General features: G+C 42.3%; 1 protein-coding gene across 1 annotated transcript in view; it reads left to right on the top strand.

Moving 5' to 3' along the window:
* The first annotated feature begins 1,448 nt into the window (after positions 1-1,448).
* Positions 1,449-17,193, top strand: part of dync1h1 (dynein, cytoplasmic 1, heavy chain 1) — a 34,490-nt gene continuing 18,745 nt past the window's right edge. Inside the window, exons 1-31 of the mRNA XM_030082048.1 lie at positions 1,449-1,793; positions 3,430-3,517; positions 3,747-3,920; positions 4,568-4,823; positions 4,960-5,146; positions 5,289-5,560; positions 6,412-6,639; positions 6,838-7,491; positions 7,680-8,102; positions 8,345-8,524; positions 8,738-8,887; positions 9,790-9,936; positions 10,264-10,404; positions 10,655-10,831; positions 11,124-11,234; positions 11,375-11,494; positions 11,580-11,819; positions 12,033-12,188; positions 12,334-12,447; positions 12,600-12,710; positions 12,908-13,117; positions 13,341-13,487; positions 13,627-13,793; positions 13,918-14,091; positions 14,294-14,648; positions 14,742-14,936; positions 15,034-15,316; positions 15,442-15,542; positions 15,683-15,842; positions 16,085-16,325; positions 16,417-16,600. Coding sequence (XP_029937908.1) covers positions 1,544-1,793; positions 3,430-3,517; positions 3,747-3,920; positions 4,568-4,823; positions 4,960-5,146; positions 5,289-5,560; positions 6,412-6,639; positions 6,838-7,491; positions 7,680-8,102; positions 8,345-8,524; positions 8,738-8,887; positions 9,790-9,936; positions 10,264-10,404; positions 10,655-10,831; positions 11,124-11,234; positions 11,375-11,494; positions 11,580-11,819; positions 12,033-12,188; positions 12,334-12,447; positions 12,600-12,710; positions 12,908-13,117; positions 13,341-13,487; positions 13,627-13,793; positions 13,918-14,091; positions 14,294-14,648; positions 14,742-14,936; positions 15,034-15,316; positions 15,442-15,542; positions 15,683-15,842; positions 16,085-16,325; positions 16,417-16,600 — 6,396 coding nt within the window. The 5' untranslated portion in view covers positions 1,449-1,543. The remainder of the gene's footprint in view (positions 1,794-3,429; positions 3,518-3,746; positions 3,921-4,567; positions 4,824-4,959; positions 5,147-5,288; positions 5,561-6,411; positions 6,640-6,837; positions 7,492-7,679; positions 8,103-8,344; positions 8,525-8,737; positions 8,888-9,789; positions 9,937-10,263; positions 10,405-10,654; positions 10,832-11,123; positions 11,235-11,374; positions 11,495-11,579; positions 11,820-12,032; positions 12,189-12,333; positions 12,448-12,599; positions 12,711-12,907; positions 13,118-13,340; positions 13,488-13,626; positions 13,794-13,917; positions 14,092-14,293; positions 14,649-14,741; positions 14,937-15,033; positions 15,317-15,441; positions 15,543-15,682; positions 15,843-16,084; positions 16,326-16,416; positions 16,601-17,193) is intronic.

Raw genomic sequence — 17,193 nt, 5'->3', positions numbered from 1 at the left:
CAAAGAAGTCCAGTTTTCTTTCTCTTCCATTGCCAGCATGGGCAACCATGGGACTAGATTTTACTTCATGTGAATGAGCTGTAGCCTACTTGTTGGATTAAGTGATGATAATGTTGAAAACAAATGTTATAAGGGTTATTGAAATCCTGTTTCCATGTCTATGGCTCTGTGATTCATAGGTCTCTACAATAGAATGAAGGTGGGTATCAGAGGCACTTTGCACAACATTTTAAAATACAACATCTAGCTTTGTTGTCATTTTTATGCAGATTTCGAGAAGGATAACCAAGCCTGTTTCAAACCAGTTTAATTTTGTCCATCGGGCCACTTTAAACCTTTCCCACACAGAGGTCAACCTCTCAGACACTTAAGTAGCTGCACATATTTTTCCTTGTTTAGCCACAGTAACAGTTTATTATATTATTTTAAACACCTTCAATAATTTTTCTGCATTTTCTACTTTGTTGAAAGGGCATACTTCTTTCCTCCCAATATGTCAGAAAGAAATGTATGATATTCTCAAAGTCACTACTAGAAAATATGGGGACAAATAAACCTCAAATATCTGCATTATTTTATACAGGCAGGACATACTCTTCTGTAATAGGATAATGGGATAAAAATCTGGAAAAGACATTGATGTTCCTATTCATTAGTTCACCATGTCTCTCTGCTCATAAAAGAAAGACTCACCCTATCTTGCATCTGTTTGGGCAGTAGTGCTGTGGTATGCCATGATTTACAGCTTTTCAGAACTATGATGTATTTATCATAGCATTGATACCTATTCTGAGAACCTGATTCCTTTTATACACCTCTCCCCCTCATGCTATGGAACTTATTTTCATCTTTACATGCATGTAGAGCCCTAATGGTTTTATCTAATTCACCCACTACTATATTCTCCTTATTCTAACCTATGCCTCCTCAGCTTTCCTGATGTCTTTTTTTTAATATATATATTTTTGCTTCTACCTTCTGCTTCTCTTCTACCTAACTTCCCTAACTCCTTCTCAGTATGTCCTTTTCCAAGAGTAAATTTATAATATCTTCATTTGTAAAACTGAGGATGATAAATTTCACTCCTTCCGAGGAACCTATATTATTATGATTATGATTACTATTGTTGTTGGTGGTGGTGGTGGTGGTGGCTTTTTATTTTATTTTATTTTATTTTATTTTATTTTATTTTATTTTATTTTATTTTAAAGAGGGATTGGGCTGCGTCATTAGCACCAACAAGCCAGCTCACTTCCTCCCCCTGTCTGCCTCATGTGGTGGAGGCATAAGGGCGGAACCTGTGACTAACCGAACTGCATTGTGGGCACGGTAGTGTTTTGGTTGCTACGGTCTCTTGAATTCTACCGCCATGAAACGACAAGTCCCACAATCCTTTGCACCAATAAATCTGACAGTCACTGGCTGCGGCGTTTTGACAGCAGCAGCCACCTCACACAGTGGATGCGGTAGTCTGCCTCACTCAGCCTCGATTCTTTGTTCACTGTTTAGCCCGCGACTGGTCGTTGTTGGCCGCCTCTGAGAAATGTCTGACGGCGGAGGGGGAGAGGATAATTCAGGCACCATGGAGGTGTCGGCGGTGCAGACGGTGGCCGATACCTCGGTGCTGCAGAAACATATTCGCAAACTTGTGCCGCTGCTCCTGGAAGATGGCGGCGAGGCTCCGGCCTCTCTGGAAACCGCCCTGGAGGAGAAGAGCTCCGTGGAGCAGATGAAGAAATTTCTGGCCGACCCTCAAGTTCACACCGTCTTGGTCGAGAGAAGCTGCCTCAAAGGTTTGTCGAAATTATCCAGCCGTGTCCCTCGACGTGAAATAACACCGGCCGGCAAAGATACGGTCTTTCAACAAGGATATCTGTTATCATTTATGTGAACGCAGCGGACGTGTCGTCTTCCAAAAAGAAAGCCAGATAATTCGGCTTTAACCTGATTTAAGCTCACTTAGCATGTAACCAAGCACTTGGGAAAACTACCTAAATAACATAACTCCTCAAATTATTGCACTACAAGGTTGCAAACACAATGGTTGCCTAGCTAGGTCACATTTTGGGTGGGGAAGAGGCAACTTAATGACAACACAGTACATGGCAGTACATGTACAAGGATGCGCTGTCTAGCATAATATTCTACTGTTAGTAAAATACCATCAACACATGGTGTAATGCAAATTTTCACTAATAAAGTGCAGGACTGATGTAGTTTTTTGAACGCGCAAGGGAGAAAGAATCCTTTGTTATTACGTCAGGCCTTGTCGTGTGTTATTTCTTGGCCTTTTTTTTTTTTTTTTTTTTAATCATGTGAACCTGCTTGTCAATGAGCACATTATCATCAGTTCCCTTGAGGCGGATTTATATTTAGCCACCGACCTGCTTCTGTGATGTTTTATGAGTGCTGAACATTGATCCCTTGGTCCCTCATATGACTCGCCTCTCAGTCTGCTGATGTCCAGTTTCGGATTCCCAGCTAGACAATACTTGGCACATCCTATTCCTGTGTAGCGCTGAATAAGAATACTGATGCTGCAATGCAGAGAGTGCAGTGTCTGCAGATGGGTATCTTTTCCTGCAAACCATGACCTCACTAGGAAGGCAGGGTGGGGCCCTGGTTGGATGGAAATAGAGGAATCATCTGACTGCACTGCCACAACATGGCCCAGTCTAGATTCCTGGTGTCAAACATTTATTTTTACCTTTTGTAAGTAGGGTAATTATTTTGGGTTTGAGAGTTGGTAGTGATTGCTCAGTCCAAGACTCTTTTATGTGAAAGTATACATGCCAGATGCAGTGATTACTCAATTTATTTGCAGTGTCGCACCACCACAGAAAGGGAATTATCATCACTGCAAGAGGAAATATGAAATTAATTGTATTTGCATCTTATAGTTCAGTGTTTTAGAGGTGATTATTATGGTTTGATAGCACCAGACCCTCATCTTGAATCACAGTTTAGGCCTAAACACTGACAGATATGGAACAAATATAGAATTGTCGCTCACAAGTGCCACAGCAGTGCAAAAATTAGAGAGAAAACACTAGTAGACGGCTTGTAGTTGTTAGTCCCAGTTCAACTAGCAGGCAGCAATTTGTTTCAGGATGCTTGTGAGGTTTTATCACTAGGTGATGTGGTGCTTTTTCTACATAAAGAATATACAGTGTGTTTTATTTTAAATTTCAGATATCACTACAAATGTGCAGATTGGTCCATTGCCATTGTTACCTGAGAGGAAGCAGATCTTGTTTATCAATTAATTATCCATTGGTGTGGTATTAAGCTGGAAACACTTCTATGTTACAAATTCCCAGTGATCCCCGGCTAAGGTGGCAACAAGGAGAAAATGAATTAATACACAGCGACCAATTTGTTTTTTCTGCTTGTGCTGATGAGGTTCATTTTATGTTTTCTGTTGCACAGAGGATGTCGGTGATGAAGGAGAGGAGGAGAAAGAGTGCATCACCTATAACATCAACATTGATATTCACTATGGCATCAAGTCCAACAGGTAACAAGATAATCTGAAGCGCTGGTCTCAGGCTTCTTTCCAGTCCCCAAAAGTCTCATTGCATGTGATTTCATCTGTGAAACTGACAAGACTATCTTCCTTTCCCCTTATAATCTAATCTACTTATAGTCTCTAATTCCAAATCTATAGAGTATTATTTATTTAATAAGATATATTATAATTTCTGATCTATGAATGGGTTCATGTTATACCTATTTCTCCCATGCAGCCTGGCTTTGATCAAGAGGACTGGTGTCATCGATGCAGACAAGCCCATATCAACCCAGGTCCGTGTCCTGACCTTGAGCGAGGATTCTCCCTATGAGACACTCCACTCTTTCATCAGCAATGCTGTTGCTCCTTTCTTCAAGTCTTACATCCGTGAGTCTGGCAAGGCGGACAGGTAATTCTGAGACAGTGATTTTACAACTTTATTTGAAATGAAAGTGAACCATGACATGAGATATGATGGGGAAGTTTTTGAAGGTGGGGCTGTCAGTTTGCTTGAAGTACACCTTCAAAAGTCTCAGCTTTCACGAGAGCTTTTTCCCTGAAATCCATTGAGCTGGAAAATTACCCACACAAATAATTAAAGTAGAACATTGGCTGCAAAAGTATAATGTATATCACAGAACAATTGCACAGAACAAAAATGATGCAGCTACAGAAAATGTACAAGACACATACACAGATATGATCGAGAATAATTGTTGTAAACCTTGCTACATATACACACAATGTGGTGGAAGAGTTTTTATGTTTTCATCATATTGCAGACCTTATTCCCTCGAGTTGGCATGCAATTACATAGATATGCCTCACTTTGTGCTGCATGCAGCCATAGGCATCTGTGATTTGTTCAATTCTTTTTGTTTGTTGCAAGGCAGTAAAAATGAAGAGCTTTTTTTAAGTGTACAAATTATGACGGCTAACAGTGCATTTTTCTTGATGTTATTCCCACTATGTGCTTGTATTGTCATGCCCGTCACTTGCAGGAAATGCTGTAAAATGATGTTGATGAAAAATTTTGTTATTTTTGAATTCCATTAGAGATGGGGATAAGATGGCTCCCTCAGTTGAAAAGAAGATTGCTGAGCTGGAGATGGGTCTTCTCCATCTGCAGCAGAACATTGAGATCCCTGAGATCAGCCTGCTCATCCACCCCATCATCACCAACATCGCCAAGCAGTGCTATGAGCGTGGAGAGAAGCCAAAGGTCACGGACTTTGGGGACAAAGTGGAAGACCCCACTTTCCTTAACCAACTGCAGTCTGGGGTGAATCGCTGGATCAGAGAGATCCAAAAGGTAAGATAAAGATGTTCACAAAGCTGAGAAGAGGTTGGAGTAGGCATTGGGATATGCAGTACACTTTATCATTTTTTCCTCAGTCAAAAAATATTTGCCTCCTCACACACATTACTGGGTTTGTTCTTTGTCCCAGGTCACTAAGCTGGATCGTGACCCAGCATCAGGCACAGCCCTGCAGGAGATCAGTTTCTGGCTGAATTTGGAGAGGGCCTTGAACAGGATCCAGGAAAAGAGGGAGAGCCCAGAGGTTCTTCTCACCCTGGACATCCTTAAACATGGCAAACGTTTCCATGCTACCGTCAGCTTTGACACCGACACAGGTGGGGTTCTGCTCATTACAGCGAATCAAAACTGTTTTAGCTACTTGGTCAAATAAGTGAAGTTGTACTTGTGTTCCCTTTATTGACAATAGTTTGAACAAAATATTGGATCACAAATAAATGTTTATCCTTCCTTTCATAGGTCTGAAGCAGGCTGTGGAGACTGTCAATGACTACAACCCTCTCATGAAGGACTTTCCTCTCAATGATCTGCTGTCTGCTACGGAGCTCGATAAAATCCGTCAGGCTCTGATGGCCATATTCACTCACCTCAAAAAGATAAGGAACACCAAGTACCCCATCCAGCGAGCCCTGCGCCTGGTGGAGGCCATTTCCAGGGACCTGAGCTCCCAGCTCCTCAAGGTGCTGGGCACCAGGAAGCTCATGCATGTTGCCTATGAGGAATTTGAAAAGGTTGGTGTGCTTTGCTCTTTGATACAAGATAATGACAAGATGAGCCAGTTTCTGTCAGTGCATAACTAATGGCTCCCCAGTTAGTGTTTATTTTTTCCACAAGTGACACCTGCTGGCCTGATTGTTAACTGACTCCTTTCCAACTGGCAGCTCATCGGACAGAGCCTCTTTCTGTGAAATCAAATGTGAAAATTCGATGGCATTCTCTTCATTGTTTTGTGTGACTGTATGCTTGACTCAGCTAGACACTTTTTAGTTGTTTGTGATGTGGTCAGTTACTTAGTACTCTAATATTAGGTTAACAGAGTGCAGTGCCACTCATACTGGCTTATTAGCAAGCCAGTGTGATTTGACTTGATTCACTGGCAATTAGTAAGGACAATTAATTGATCTGTATTCCATAGCAGGCTGTGGTATGTTGTAATGAAAGAGGGTTAAGCTGTGTTGACTGTCCAGTATGTTGATAGTCAGCTTCTTTTATCATTATGTGTTTTATCATTATGTGTTCCAGGTTGGAGGTAAATTAATATAATTTACATTTTTAGTTCAGTCCTCTGAAATGGTAGGGCTTCATCTGTCTGCTACAGTTAACTGCAAGCACTGTATTCATCTCCTCAATTATTGCCTCTTGTTACATACCTGCACAAGATTACAACTTGTAATTAAACTGGAAGTTAAATACAGTTTGTAGCATGCCTACTTTGTCCCTATAACCAGCTACTCCATGTGTGTGTAGAAAACACCCCTTTATCAAAATCTGTTATTCATCAAGGGTATACCTTTAGGTTGCAGATTTGGTCTCTTTTAAATTAGTCTTACTTATCTTCTGTTCTTTAAACTTTTGTGTGCAGGTGATGGTGGCTTGCTTTGAAGTGTTCCAGACCTGGGAGGATGAGTATGAGAAACTCCAGGTGCTTCTGAGGGACATTGTGAAGAGGAAGCGAGAGGAGAACCTGAAGATGGTGTGGCGTCTGAGCCCTGCCCACAGGAAGCTCCAGTCACGTCTGGACCACATGAGACGTTTCAGAAGGCAGCATGAGCAGCTGAGGGCTGTCATTGTCCGTGTGCTCAGGCCTCAGGTAGAATACAAATCTTTGGGACCAGAAAAAGTTTATTTGGATTCATGCATGCAATGCTTGCTGTTGTTTTATTAATACATTATATTTCAGTATTCCCCTTTTCCCCATAGCCATACATTATAGGTATTAATATGATCTTCAGTGGTTGTGTAGTTGACTTCTTAATGGTAAGTTATTCTCATCACTGTCTGTCTCTAGGTTTCTGCTGTGCCACAACACGCTCCTGGAGAGACTGTAGAGCCTCAGGATATGAAGGTTGCTGAGGTTCTGTTTGACGCTGCTGATGCCAATGCTATCGAAGAGGTCAACTTGGCATATGAGAACGTCAAAGAGGTTGATGGTCTCGATGTGTCCAAGGAAGGCATGGAAGCCTGGGAAGCAGCCATGAAGCGCTATGATGAGCGCATTGACCGTGTGGAGACCCGCATCACTGCCCGCCTGCGTGACCAGCTGGGAACTGCCAAGAACGCCAACGAAATGTTCCGCATCTTCTCCCGTTTCAATGCTCTCTTTGTGCGCCCCCACATTCGTGGTGCCATTCGGGAGTACCAGACTCAGCTGATCCAGCGAGTGAAAGATGACATCGAGTCTCTCCATGACAAGTTCAAAGTGCAGTATCCTCAGAGCCAGGCCTGTAAGATGAGCCATGTCAGGGACCTGCCACCCGTGTCTGGCTCCATTATCTGGGCCAAGCAGATTGACCGTCAGCTGACTGCATACATGAAGAGGGTGGAAGATGTCCTGGGAAAAGGCTGGGAGAACCATGTCGAGGGGCTTAAACTGAAGCAAGATGGAGATAGCTTCAGGGCTAAACTCAACACACAAGAGATATTTGATGACTGGTCTCGCAAGGTACAGAACTGATGAACTGATTAATTTGTAATTAATGCAGTTTAGTGTCTAGTTTTTTGTCATTTATTTGTCCTATTTCTCTGAAAAATTTGAAAGAGGTTCTCATTTGTTTTTTTCCGTTGCTTTGCACATTTTCATTGTTAGCTTCTATTTTAAAATACCTGTCATCCCTTTCTTTTGCAAATCAGGTCCAGCAGCGTAACCTCGGTGTGTCCGGCCGCATCTTTACCATCGAGAACAGTCGTGCTCGTGGACGCACAGGAAATATGCTCAAGCTTAAAGTCAACTTCCTCCCAGAGATCATCACCTTGTCCAAAGAGGTCCGCAACCTGAAATGGTTGAGCTTCCGTGTTCCTTTGGCCATTGTCAACAAAGCCCATCAAGCAAACCAGCTCTACCCCTTTGCCATTTCTCTGATTGAGAGTGTGCGCACCTATGAGCGCACTTGTGAGAAAGTGGAGGAGAGGTCCTCCATCTCTCTGCTGGTGGCTGGACTGAAGAAGGAGGTTCAAGCACTGGTTACCGAAGGCATTGCCCTGGTTTGGGAGTCCTACAAGCTGGATCCCTATGTCCAGAGGCTGGCTGAGACAGTCTTCAACTTCCAGGAGAAGGTTGGTGTGCACAAGGGATTCAAGTCAAATATCAAGGCAGCAGATTGACTTTGATCAGGATTTATTAGTTCCTAGTACATTCTCAATATTATATTTAAATTATTGGCCATGGCAAAATTTGTTTCATACTGTGTGAATGTAGACTCATTCAAACAATCTTAGTTTAGCACCAAATAACAAAGGCTGTTATGTAATTATCTGTTATCTGAGTGTTATTTCTCCTGCTGCTTGGACCTTTTCAGGTGGATGACCTCCTGCTGATTGAGGAGAAGATTGATCTTGAGGTTCGCTCTCTGGAGACCTGTGTATTTGACCACAAGACCTTCACTGAGATTCTTAACCGTGTCCAAAAGGCTGTGGATGACCTCAACTTGCACTCCTACTCCAATCTGCCCATCTGGGTCAACAAACTTGACATTGAGGTTGGCACTGCGTACTATCAACAATATAAGGATTATTCACGTTACTGCCAGTCAGTTAAACACTAAAAAATTGTCTCTGATTGGCAACTCCATGACCAGAAATGTTGTGGACATATCAGTTCATACCGTCCACCTGTGGCTTGCCTACAGGTGTTTATTTTAATTAAAACAGGATTAACAGGATTTTGTCCCCACCCCCCACCTTACTTGTAGATTGAGCGCATTCTGGGAGTGCGCCTGCAGGCTGGACTTAGGGCCTGGACCCAGGTGCTGCGAGGCCAGATGGAGGACAAAGCTGATGTGGACATGGACACCGAGGCCCCACAAGTGAGCCACAAGCCTGGAGGCGAGCCCAAGATCAAAGTAAGTGTTGTGGTTATCATGACCCTGTGTTTGCCTTGTGTTATGTTGTAATGCTTACACCACAATTATGTAAGCTCAGCTGATATTTATTTGAACATGGTTTCAAATATTGAACCACTGGTGTGCTTGATTTATTTTGGCAGACACTTAAAGGTTCAGAGGTACTTTTTTTTTGTAATTATTTTTATAGAGAGAGTAAGTGAATACAATACATTCAGTGTTTCAAGATATGACCATGGTCATTTCTTCAAGAAATCAAATTTCATGATTTGACCCTGTTTGAGGTGCTCATCCACAAGGCAATATTGCATCCCCACCCACACAAACATATGCATACTTATCACACACACACATGCACATACTCACTCCCATCCACCCCTATAGGCTGAATCTAATGTTTATTTTTTTAGTGATAAAGATGTCTCTTTAGGACCTTTTTTGACTAGGTGAAATTTGCTGTTTATCCAAACTATTCACAGAAATATTATTAATGTTATAATGTTAAAATAATGTTATAATTAGCGTTATGTCTAAAGTCATTAGCCTTTTTGAGTAATAAGTTGTCCAGTTTTAATTTTAATTTTGTAATTTGGTTAACATTATACTATTGACTTAAATATTGTGTTTCTTTTTTTTTAAATTCATTTTATTTATATCTTCCCTCAATTTATTTATTTCATTATCTAAGTCTACTCAGACTTAGCCTCAGAAGTACTTGAAGTGGATTCAGTTACTCCTTTGCCAAAGACAGACTAGAAGTGTGAAACTCATCCTAAAATAAGACAACTTGAATTTTAGTGACTATCCTGATCACAACACTGATGTTTTTTTCACAATGAAGAATACCTTCCTGTGACAGAGCCAACAGATTTGTGTCTGATCGTTGTTCTTCTTCTTCCTAGAATGTTGTCCATGAGCTGAGGATCACCAACCAGGTGATCTACCTGAACCCACCGATTGAGGACTGTCGCTATAAGCTCTACCAGGAGATGTTTGCCTGGAAGATGGTCATCCTCTCCCTGCCCAGGATCCAGAGCCAGAGATACCAGGTAGGCACTCGACTACAGCGTCTTGAATAGTAGGTGGCACTGTACTGTAGAGCACCACAGAATCGGTAACACTTCCAGGTTTAGTCCTAAGTCTCAAGTGCTATCTGTAAAAATAGCATTTGAAATACCATTACATAGAAGTATTACCTTTGAGTTCAGTTGTTCATATTAAATGAATAAGAAATGTTGGCTAGAGTAGAAGTTTGCATAGATATTATACTGGCTAGATGGCAGGGTGGTGGTTGTTTGAACTGGAGGGACAAATGGATGCCGTTGTCGCTGACTGGTAAATTGATTTATCTAAGCATTTCTGCCTTTGGTCACCAGGTGGGTGTTCACTATGAGCTGTCGGAGGAGGAGAAGTTCTACCGGAATGCCCTGACCAGGATGCCGGATGGCCCTGCAGCCTTAGAGGAGGCCTACAAGGCAGTTGAAGACAACGTCAGTGAGGTGGAGCAGTACGTCAAGGTAAGAGTCTCCTTGCTCTAACAAAACAAATCATATATTCTTATGTGTTGAAGGCTTTTCCGTGATAGTGATAAACATGAGACACAGGTTTCCAGAAAAATGAATCATTTTAGATGCCAAAACACGCTGTTCTTTTTAATCCTCTCTTCCTGGCCATAGACCTTGAGAATTTATTGTAGTCTTGTATATTCATTTTCATGTTGAGTTTTAATCTATAATATGCTGATTTTTCTTGGTTGTCTGCCTCCAGGTGTGGCTGCAGTACCAGTGCCTGTGGGACATGCAGGCTGAGAACATCTACAACCGTCTGGGTGAAGACCTTACCAAGTGGCAAGCCCTGCTGGTCCAGATCCGTAAAGCCCGCGGAACCTTTGACAATGCTGAGACACGCAAGGAGTTTGGGCCTGTGATCATTGACTATGGCAAGGTAATGATGACCTAGCTGATATATATAAGTTATGTATTTGATGGCTTTTACACAGACTCAAGATTCTTGAAATGAGATTGGTGATAATTGATAGAACTTATTTTGTATCCATTTTTTGAAGGACAACAGTGTTCAAATATGACGTATCCCTTTGAAATTTAACTCATTTGTGTATTCCATTTCAATATAAACTTCTTTTCTGTTCATTATTTTTTGTTGCTCCATCATTTATACTTAAGTGCCTTGATGAATGTATGTTTTATTACATGTTGGTATGTGGTTCTGACCCCAGGTCCAGTCCAAGGTGAACTTGAAGTATGACTCCTGGCACAAAGAGGTGCTCAGCAAGTTTGGCCAGATGCTCGGCCAGAACATGCAGGACTTCCACTCCCAGATATCCAAGGTAGGGTCATCTATGTGATTGGAGAAATGTGTCCAGCTCAGTTGCACTAATCAGAAAGAGACACTGCATAGTAAGTGATTTAGTTAAACTAATTTGTTTTAAATTTTTTTGTCATTTCAAAATTTCCTGTTCTTCTCCAGTCCCGCCAAGACCTGGAGCAGCATTCTGTGGACACAGCGAGTACCTCTGATGCTGTCAACTTCATAACATATGTCCAGACGCTCAAACGCAAGATCAAACAGTTTGAGAAGAATGTGGATGTAAGTACATCTTTAAAAAGTCATTATCCTTTTAAGAAAGACAGTGTTGGAATATAAATCTGATTCTGCCTCCTCTGCCCCCCAGTTGTTCCGTAATGGGCAGCGTCTGCTCGAAAAGCAAAGGTTCCAGTTCCCACCATCTTGGCTGTACATTGACAATATTGAGGGTGAATGGGGTGCCTTCAGTGACATAATGAAGCGTAAAGACACCGCCATCCAGCAGCAGGTGGCCAACCTGCAGATGAAGATTGTCCAGGAGGACAAAGCCGTGGAGAACCGCACCACTGATCTGCTCAATGACTGGGAGAAGACCAAACCAGTTGCTGTAAGAGAAACAGGGGCACCTAATTGTGTTTGGAGTACAAAATATAGTCTCACTAACAACACTAACTACTTTCTATGAATGTGTAACTGGTGCTAATCGTTACCATGTCTCTTTATCACATAATATAATTTGATACATGTGTGAGGATGGTTGTTTTTATTTGAAGTGCTTAATTTTGCATTCTTCATGATGTCTGAAAACTTGTTTCATTAGGGCAACTTACGTCCAGAGGAGGCTCTGCAGTCTCTGACCATCTATGAGGGCAATTTTGGCCGTCTGAAGGTTGAAAGGGAGAAGTGTGCCCGTGCCAAAGAGGCCCTGGAGCTCACAGACACAGGTCTGCTCAGTGGCAGTGAAGAGAGGGTGCAGGTAATGTTAGCACACATGCATTCATTTTTATCAAATTATACAATCAAATCTACAAAATGTGTTAATATCTCTTGGTTTTATACTTGGTCCACAAATGGCTAACAAAACAGATTTGATTAATTTGTGTGTCTGTGGTGACTCATAGGTGGCACTGGAAGAGCTGCATGACCTGAAGGAGGTGTGGTCTGAGCTTTCAAAGGTCTGGGAGCAGATTGACCAGATGAAGGAGCAGCCATGGGTGTCTGTTCAGCCACGAAAGGTAACACACTCACACTCACACACACACACACACAGAGTAATGACTCAAATCATTTGCTGGACCCTTAAATCTGTCAGGATATTGCATATTTGTCAAATTCTCCCATAACAAGAATTTGCATTTTTTTCTGTGTTGGTCTTTTGTGTTTGTAGTTGCGTCAGAGTCTGGATGGTCTTCTGAACCAGCTGAAGAACTTCCAAGCAAGGCTAAGACAATATGCTTCCTATGAGTATGTCCAGAGGCTGCTCAAGGGATACATGAAGGTTAGGCATCTCGTTACCCTTACTAAACATTCATTGTGGCATGAATGTCATAAAAAATGAAAATGGTGTTGTTGCCTATAGCTTAATGATTTTCAAAAAAAAAAAATGGAATAAAAAACATAAAATAGTCTCCCAATGTATTTAAAAGTAAGACAATGTGCACATTCTAAAAGTTCATTGTCCTTTTGTCATCCCAGGTCAACATGCTGGTGATTGAACTGAAATCAGAGGCTCTGAAGGACCGCCACTGGAAACAGCTGATGAAACGTCTGCATGTGAACTGGGTCCTATCTGAGCTGACCCTGGGACAGATCTGGGATGTAGATCTACAGAAAAATGAGATGGTCGTGAAAGATGTTCTCCTGGTGGCCCAGGGAGAGATGGCTTTGGAAGAGTTCCTTAAACAGGTGATTAGGGCAGGGGCCCTTAATAGATCATATTGTTATGTTCATAGGTTGCAGTCAAACTGAGATGTGTAGATTTTGCCCAGCAGGACAACTTAGAGTGGCTTTGGTTATATCTAGTTTAATGCCATGCAAAGGATCAGTCATCCATCTCCCTGGGGTTATCATTCCAAAAGATATTATTCTTGTAGTATATTAAATTATGCTGCTATGTTTCTGTCTTCAGATCCGTGAAGTGTGGAACTCCTATGAGCTGGACCTGGTGAACTACCAGAACAAGTGTCGTCTCATTAGAGGCTGGGATGATCTCTTCAACAAGGTCAAGGAACACATCAACAGTGTGTCAGCTATGAAGTTGTCCCCGTACTACAAGGTAAGTAGATCTTAACATTTTACGTTCATTACGGGGGTTTTATTTGTTTGCTAATTTATCTATTTATTTATCAATTTTTATTTTATTTTGCAAAGTCACAAGTACAACATCACCGTTCTCTTCGTCCTGTTACTTCCAGGTGTTTGAGGAAGATGCCCTGAGCTGGGAGGACAAGCTGAATCGCATCATGGCTCTCTTTGATGTTTGGATTGACGTCCAGCGCCGCTGGGTCTACCTGGAAGGCATCTTCACAGGCAGTGCTGACATCAAACACCTGCTGCCAGTCGAGACCCAGAGGTTCCAGAGGTAAATGGAGGACCTTTTATCTCACACTTGAATTAAGCACATTTTAATTTAATTCTAAATACCACGAAACACAACATTTACCACTTAAACCTTATCCACTGCTTTCTCTGTCTTCATTCAAAAGTATCAGCACAGAGTTCCTGGCGTTGATGAAGAAGGTGACAAAGTCTCCTCTAGTGATGGATGTGCTGAACATTCAGGGAGTACAGAGGTCCCTGGAGAGACTGGCTGACCTTCTTGGAAAAATCCAGAAGGCCTTGGGAGAATACCTGGAGAGAGAAAGGTCTTCGTTCCCCAGGTATGAAGATAATACTGAGGACACAGTAGAGAAAGAAAGAAGGAAATCTACATATTGATCACAGTGCAATCAGTTTCATAACATTCAGATTCATAAGTTAATGGTGATGTTGAATATTAAGAATTATCGTTGGCAATAATATTTCTGATTCAGTTACTGATTGATATGCTTTATTGATGTCACCCCTTCTTTTTATTCCCAGGTTCTACTTTGTTGGAGACGAGGACCTGCTTGAGATAATTGGTAACAGCAAGAACGTGGCCAAACTGCAGAAGCACTTCAAAAAGATGTTTGCTGGTGTTTCCAGCATCCTGCTCAATGAGGACAACACTGTGGTCCTGGGAATCTCATCCCGCGAAGGTGAGGAGATTCTATACAAGACACCGGTCTCCATCACAGAGCACCCCAAGATCAACGAGTGGCTGACACTGGTGGAGAAAGAGATGAGGGTGACACTGGCCAAGCTGCTAGCCGAGTCAGTCACTGAGGTCACAGGCTTTAACAAGGGCACAGCCGTTGACCTGAGCCAGTACATCAACTGGATCGACCGTTACCAGGTTGGCATTGAGAAAATACAGGCGGAAACAGCCATTAAAATGTGGTCATGTGTTCCCAAAATTTCACTTCATCTGTCTGTCCTCCTTCCACAGGCTCAGCTGGTAGTCCTCTCCACCCAGATTGCTTGGTCTGAGAACATCGAGTCAGCCTTGACCACCATCTCCGGCAGTGGTGACATGGCGCCCATGCAGAGTGTGCTGTTGAATGTTGAGGCCACCCTCAACGTGTTGGCTGACACTGTGCTGATGGAACAGCCTCCTCTGCGCAGGAGAAAACTGGAGCATCTGGTCAGAGACAACAGTTAATTTTTTTAACTTATATTTTCAACAGGAAGTTATACAATGAAAAATTAATGTCTGAAACCTCTCTTGTACTTTCTCTCAGATCACAGAATTGGTCCACCAGCGTGATGTAACCAGGACTTTGATCAAGAACAAGATAGACAACCCCAAGTCCTTCGAGTGGCTCAGCCAGATGCGCTTCTATTTTGACCCCAAGCAAACAGACGTCCTACAGCAGCTTTCCATCCAGATGGCCAACGCCAAGTTCAACTACGGCTTTGAGTACCTGGGTGTCCAGGACAAGCTTGTCCAGACCCCTCTGACAGATCGCTGCTATCTGACCATGACACAGGCCCTGGAAGCTCGCCTGGGAGGATCACCCTTTGGTATGGAAACTGAACAGAAAACATTTGTGTACATACACACATAGGGGGAAGAGGAAGTGTTTTTTGGAATATTGCTGTGTTGCATGTACACCTCGACTTCTCTGTGACACCTGTTCTTCTTCTAGGTCCTGCTGGCACAGGGAAGACTGAATCAGTGAAAGCCCTTGGCCACCAGCTGGGACGCTTTGTCCTGGTCTTCAACTGTGATGAGACCTTTGACTTCCAGGTACCTGACTGTACTCTGAATCTTCAGTTCTTTGGTTAATTTATAGTCAAGACAAATTAGAACACCTCAAGAACACATCTTCTTTTTGCTGTATGTGGGAATTTGGTTTTTCTACAAATTTTGTTGACCTCCTCCTTTAGGCCATGGGTCGCATCTTCGTGGGTCTGTGCCAGGTGGGAGCCTGGGGCTGCTTTGATGAGTTCAACCGACTGGAAGAGAGGATGCTGTCTGCTGTCTCCCAGCAAGTTCAGTACATCCAGGTGGCTCTTAGAGAGCACAGCAACCCCAACAGAGACAAGAGTACGTAATATATGCGTAATATATGCATCCAATATGGGTAGCAGGGTGGGATAGTGAGGAGAGAGACTGTTCTTCAACTAAAAATATAGCAGAGAATCTCAAAAAAAAAAAAACAAAGTCTTATTATATTAATGTCAGCTAGAGCCCATGGCACACAGCATATACACCACCATTTGTTTAATTCTATTCAAGAACTGCAGTGTAAATAAATAAGGTGACATTTGTCTCTCTCTCCCTCCCAGGCACACCCATCACCACAGAACTGCTGAACAAGCAGGTGAAGGTGAGCCCAGACATGGCTATCTTCATCACTATGAACCCTGGCTATGCTGGCCGCTCCAACCTGCCTGACAACCTGAAGAAATTGTTCCGAAGCTTAGCCATGACCAAGCCTGACCGCCAGCTCATCGCCCAGGTTATGCTCTACTCTCAAGGCTTCCGCACCGCCGAGATCCTTGCAAAGAAAATTGTACCCTTCTTCAAGTATGTACTTTATATTGTTTGTCTAAAAAAAGTTTAATTTTGTCTGTTTCTGTCTAAAACTGTTGTAAATGGCACTTCTTTCTACTCTCAGGCTGTGTGATGAGCAGCTGTCATCCCAAAGTCACTATGATTTCGGCCTGCGAGCTCTCAAAAGCGTGCTGATTAGTGCCGGCAACGTGAAACGTGAGCGCATCCAGAAAATCAAGAGGGAGAAGCGAGAGCGAGGAGAGGATGTTGATGAGAATGAAATTGCCGAGAACCTTCCTGAGCAAGAGGTGACAACAGAATAACAGATGGTTAAACTTGAGAAAGATTAAATGATTTTGAAAGAAATTTTCACAGTGTTTAAATACTGGTCATACAAAAATACCATGACCACGCTTGGTGCCATATTCTATGGTACGAGTACTTCTGATATCTTGTTGAACTTGATTAAAATAAAACAAAGCAAGAGAAGACTGCTGTTACAAGTGATTGGAGTGTGGTTACCATATCCTGCCATATGTAACATAGTTCAGCAGTTTAAATGATGGACCCAGAAATGAAACTTTTCTTTACCCACCGTATTGTCAGTTGAAATTTTTGTACTAAATTTTGTACATTGAAATAACACACAGCAAGTTAACTTGCATGGCTCCACAGAAGCCGTCTCCAAAATGACTCCAAATCATCATACCATAAAATGATCATAAGATTTGACCAAACAACATTATCCAAATGTTCTGAAGCCAAATGATTGCACTATGGGTCCCAGAGTCCAATATTTACCTAATTAAATCTTAGATTTTTCACACTTGTGCAGTGCACCAGTTCTAACAGTGTGACGCATCTGCTGTCAGTGTCAGCAGTAACTTCCTAAAAAAAAAAA

This window comes from Myripristis murdjan, chromosome 22 (assembly GCF_902150065.1).
Source record: "Myripristis murdjan chromosome 22, fMyrMur1.1, whole genome shotgun sequence".
Classification (NCBI taxonomy): Eukaryota; Metazoa; Chordata; class Actinopteri; order Holocentriformes; family Holocentridae; genus Myripristis; species Myripristis murdjan.
Note: the sequence above shows the minus strand (reverse complement) of the source record. Positions and strands in the feature narration are given on the sequence as shown.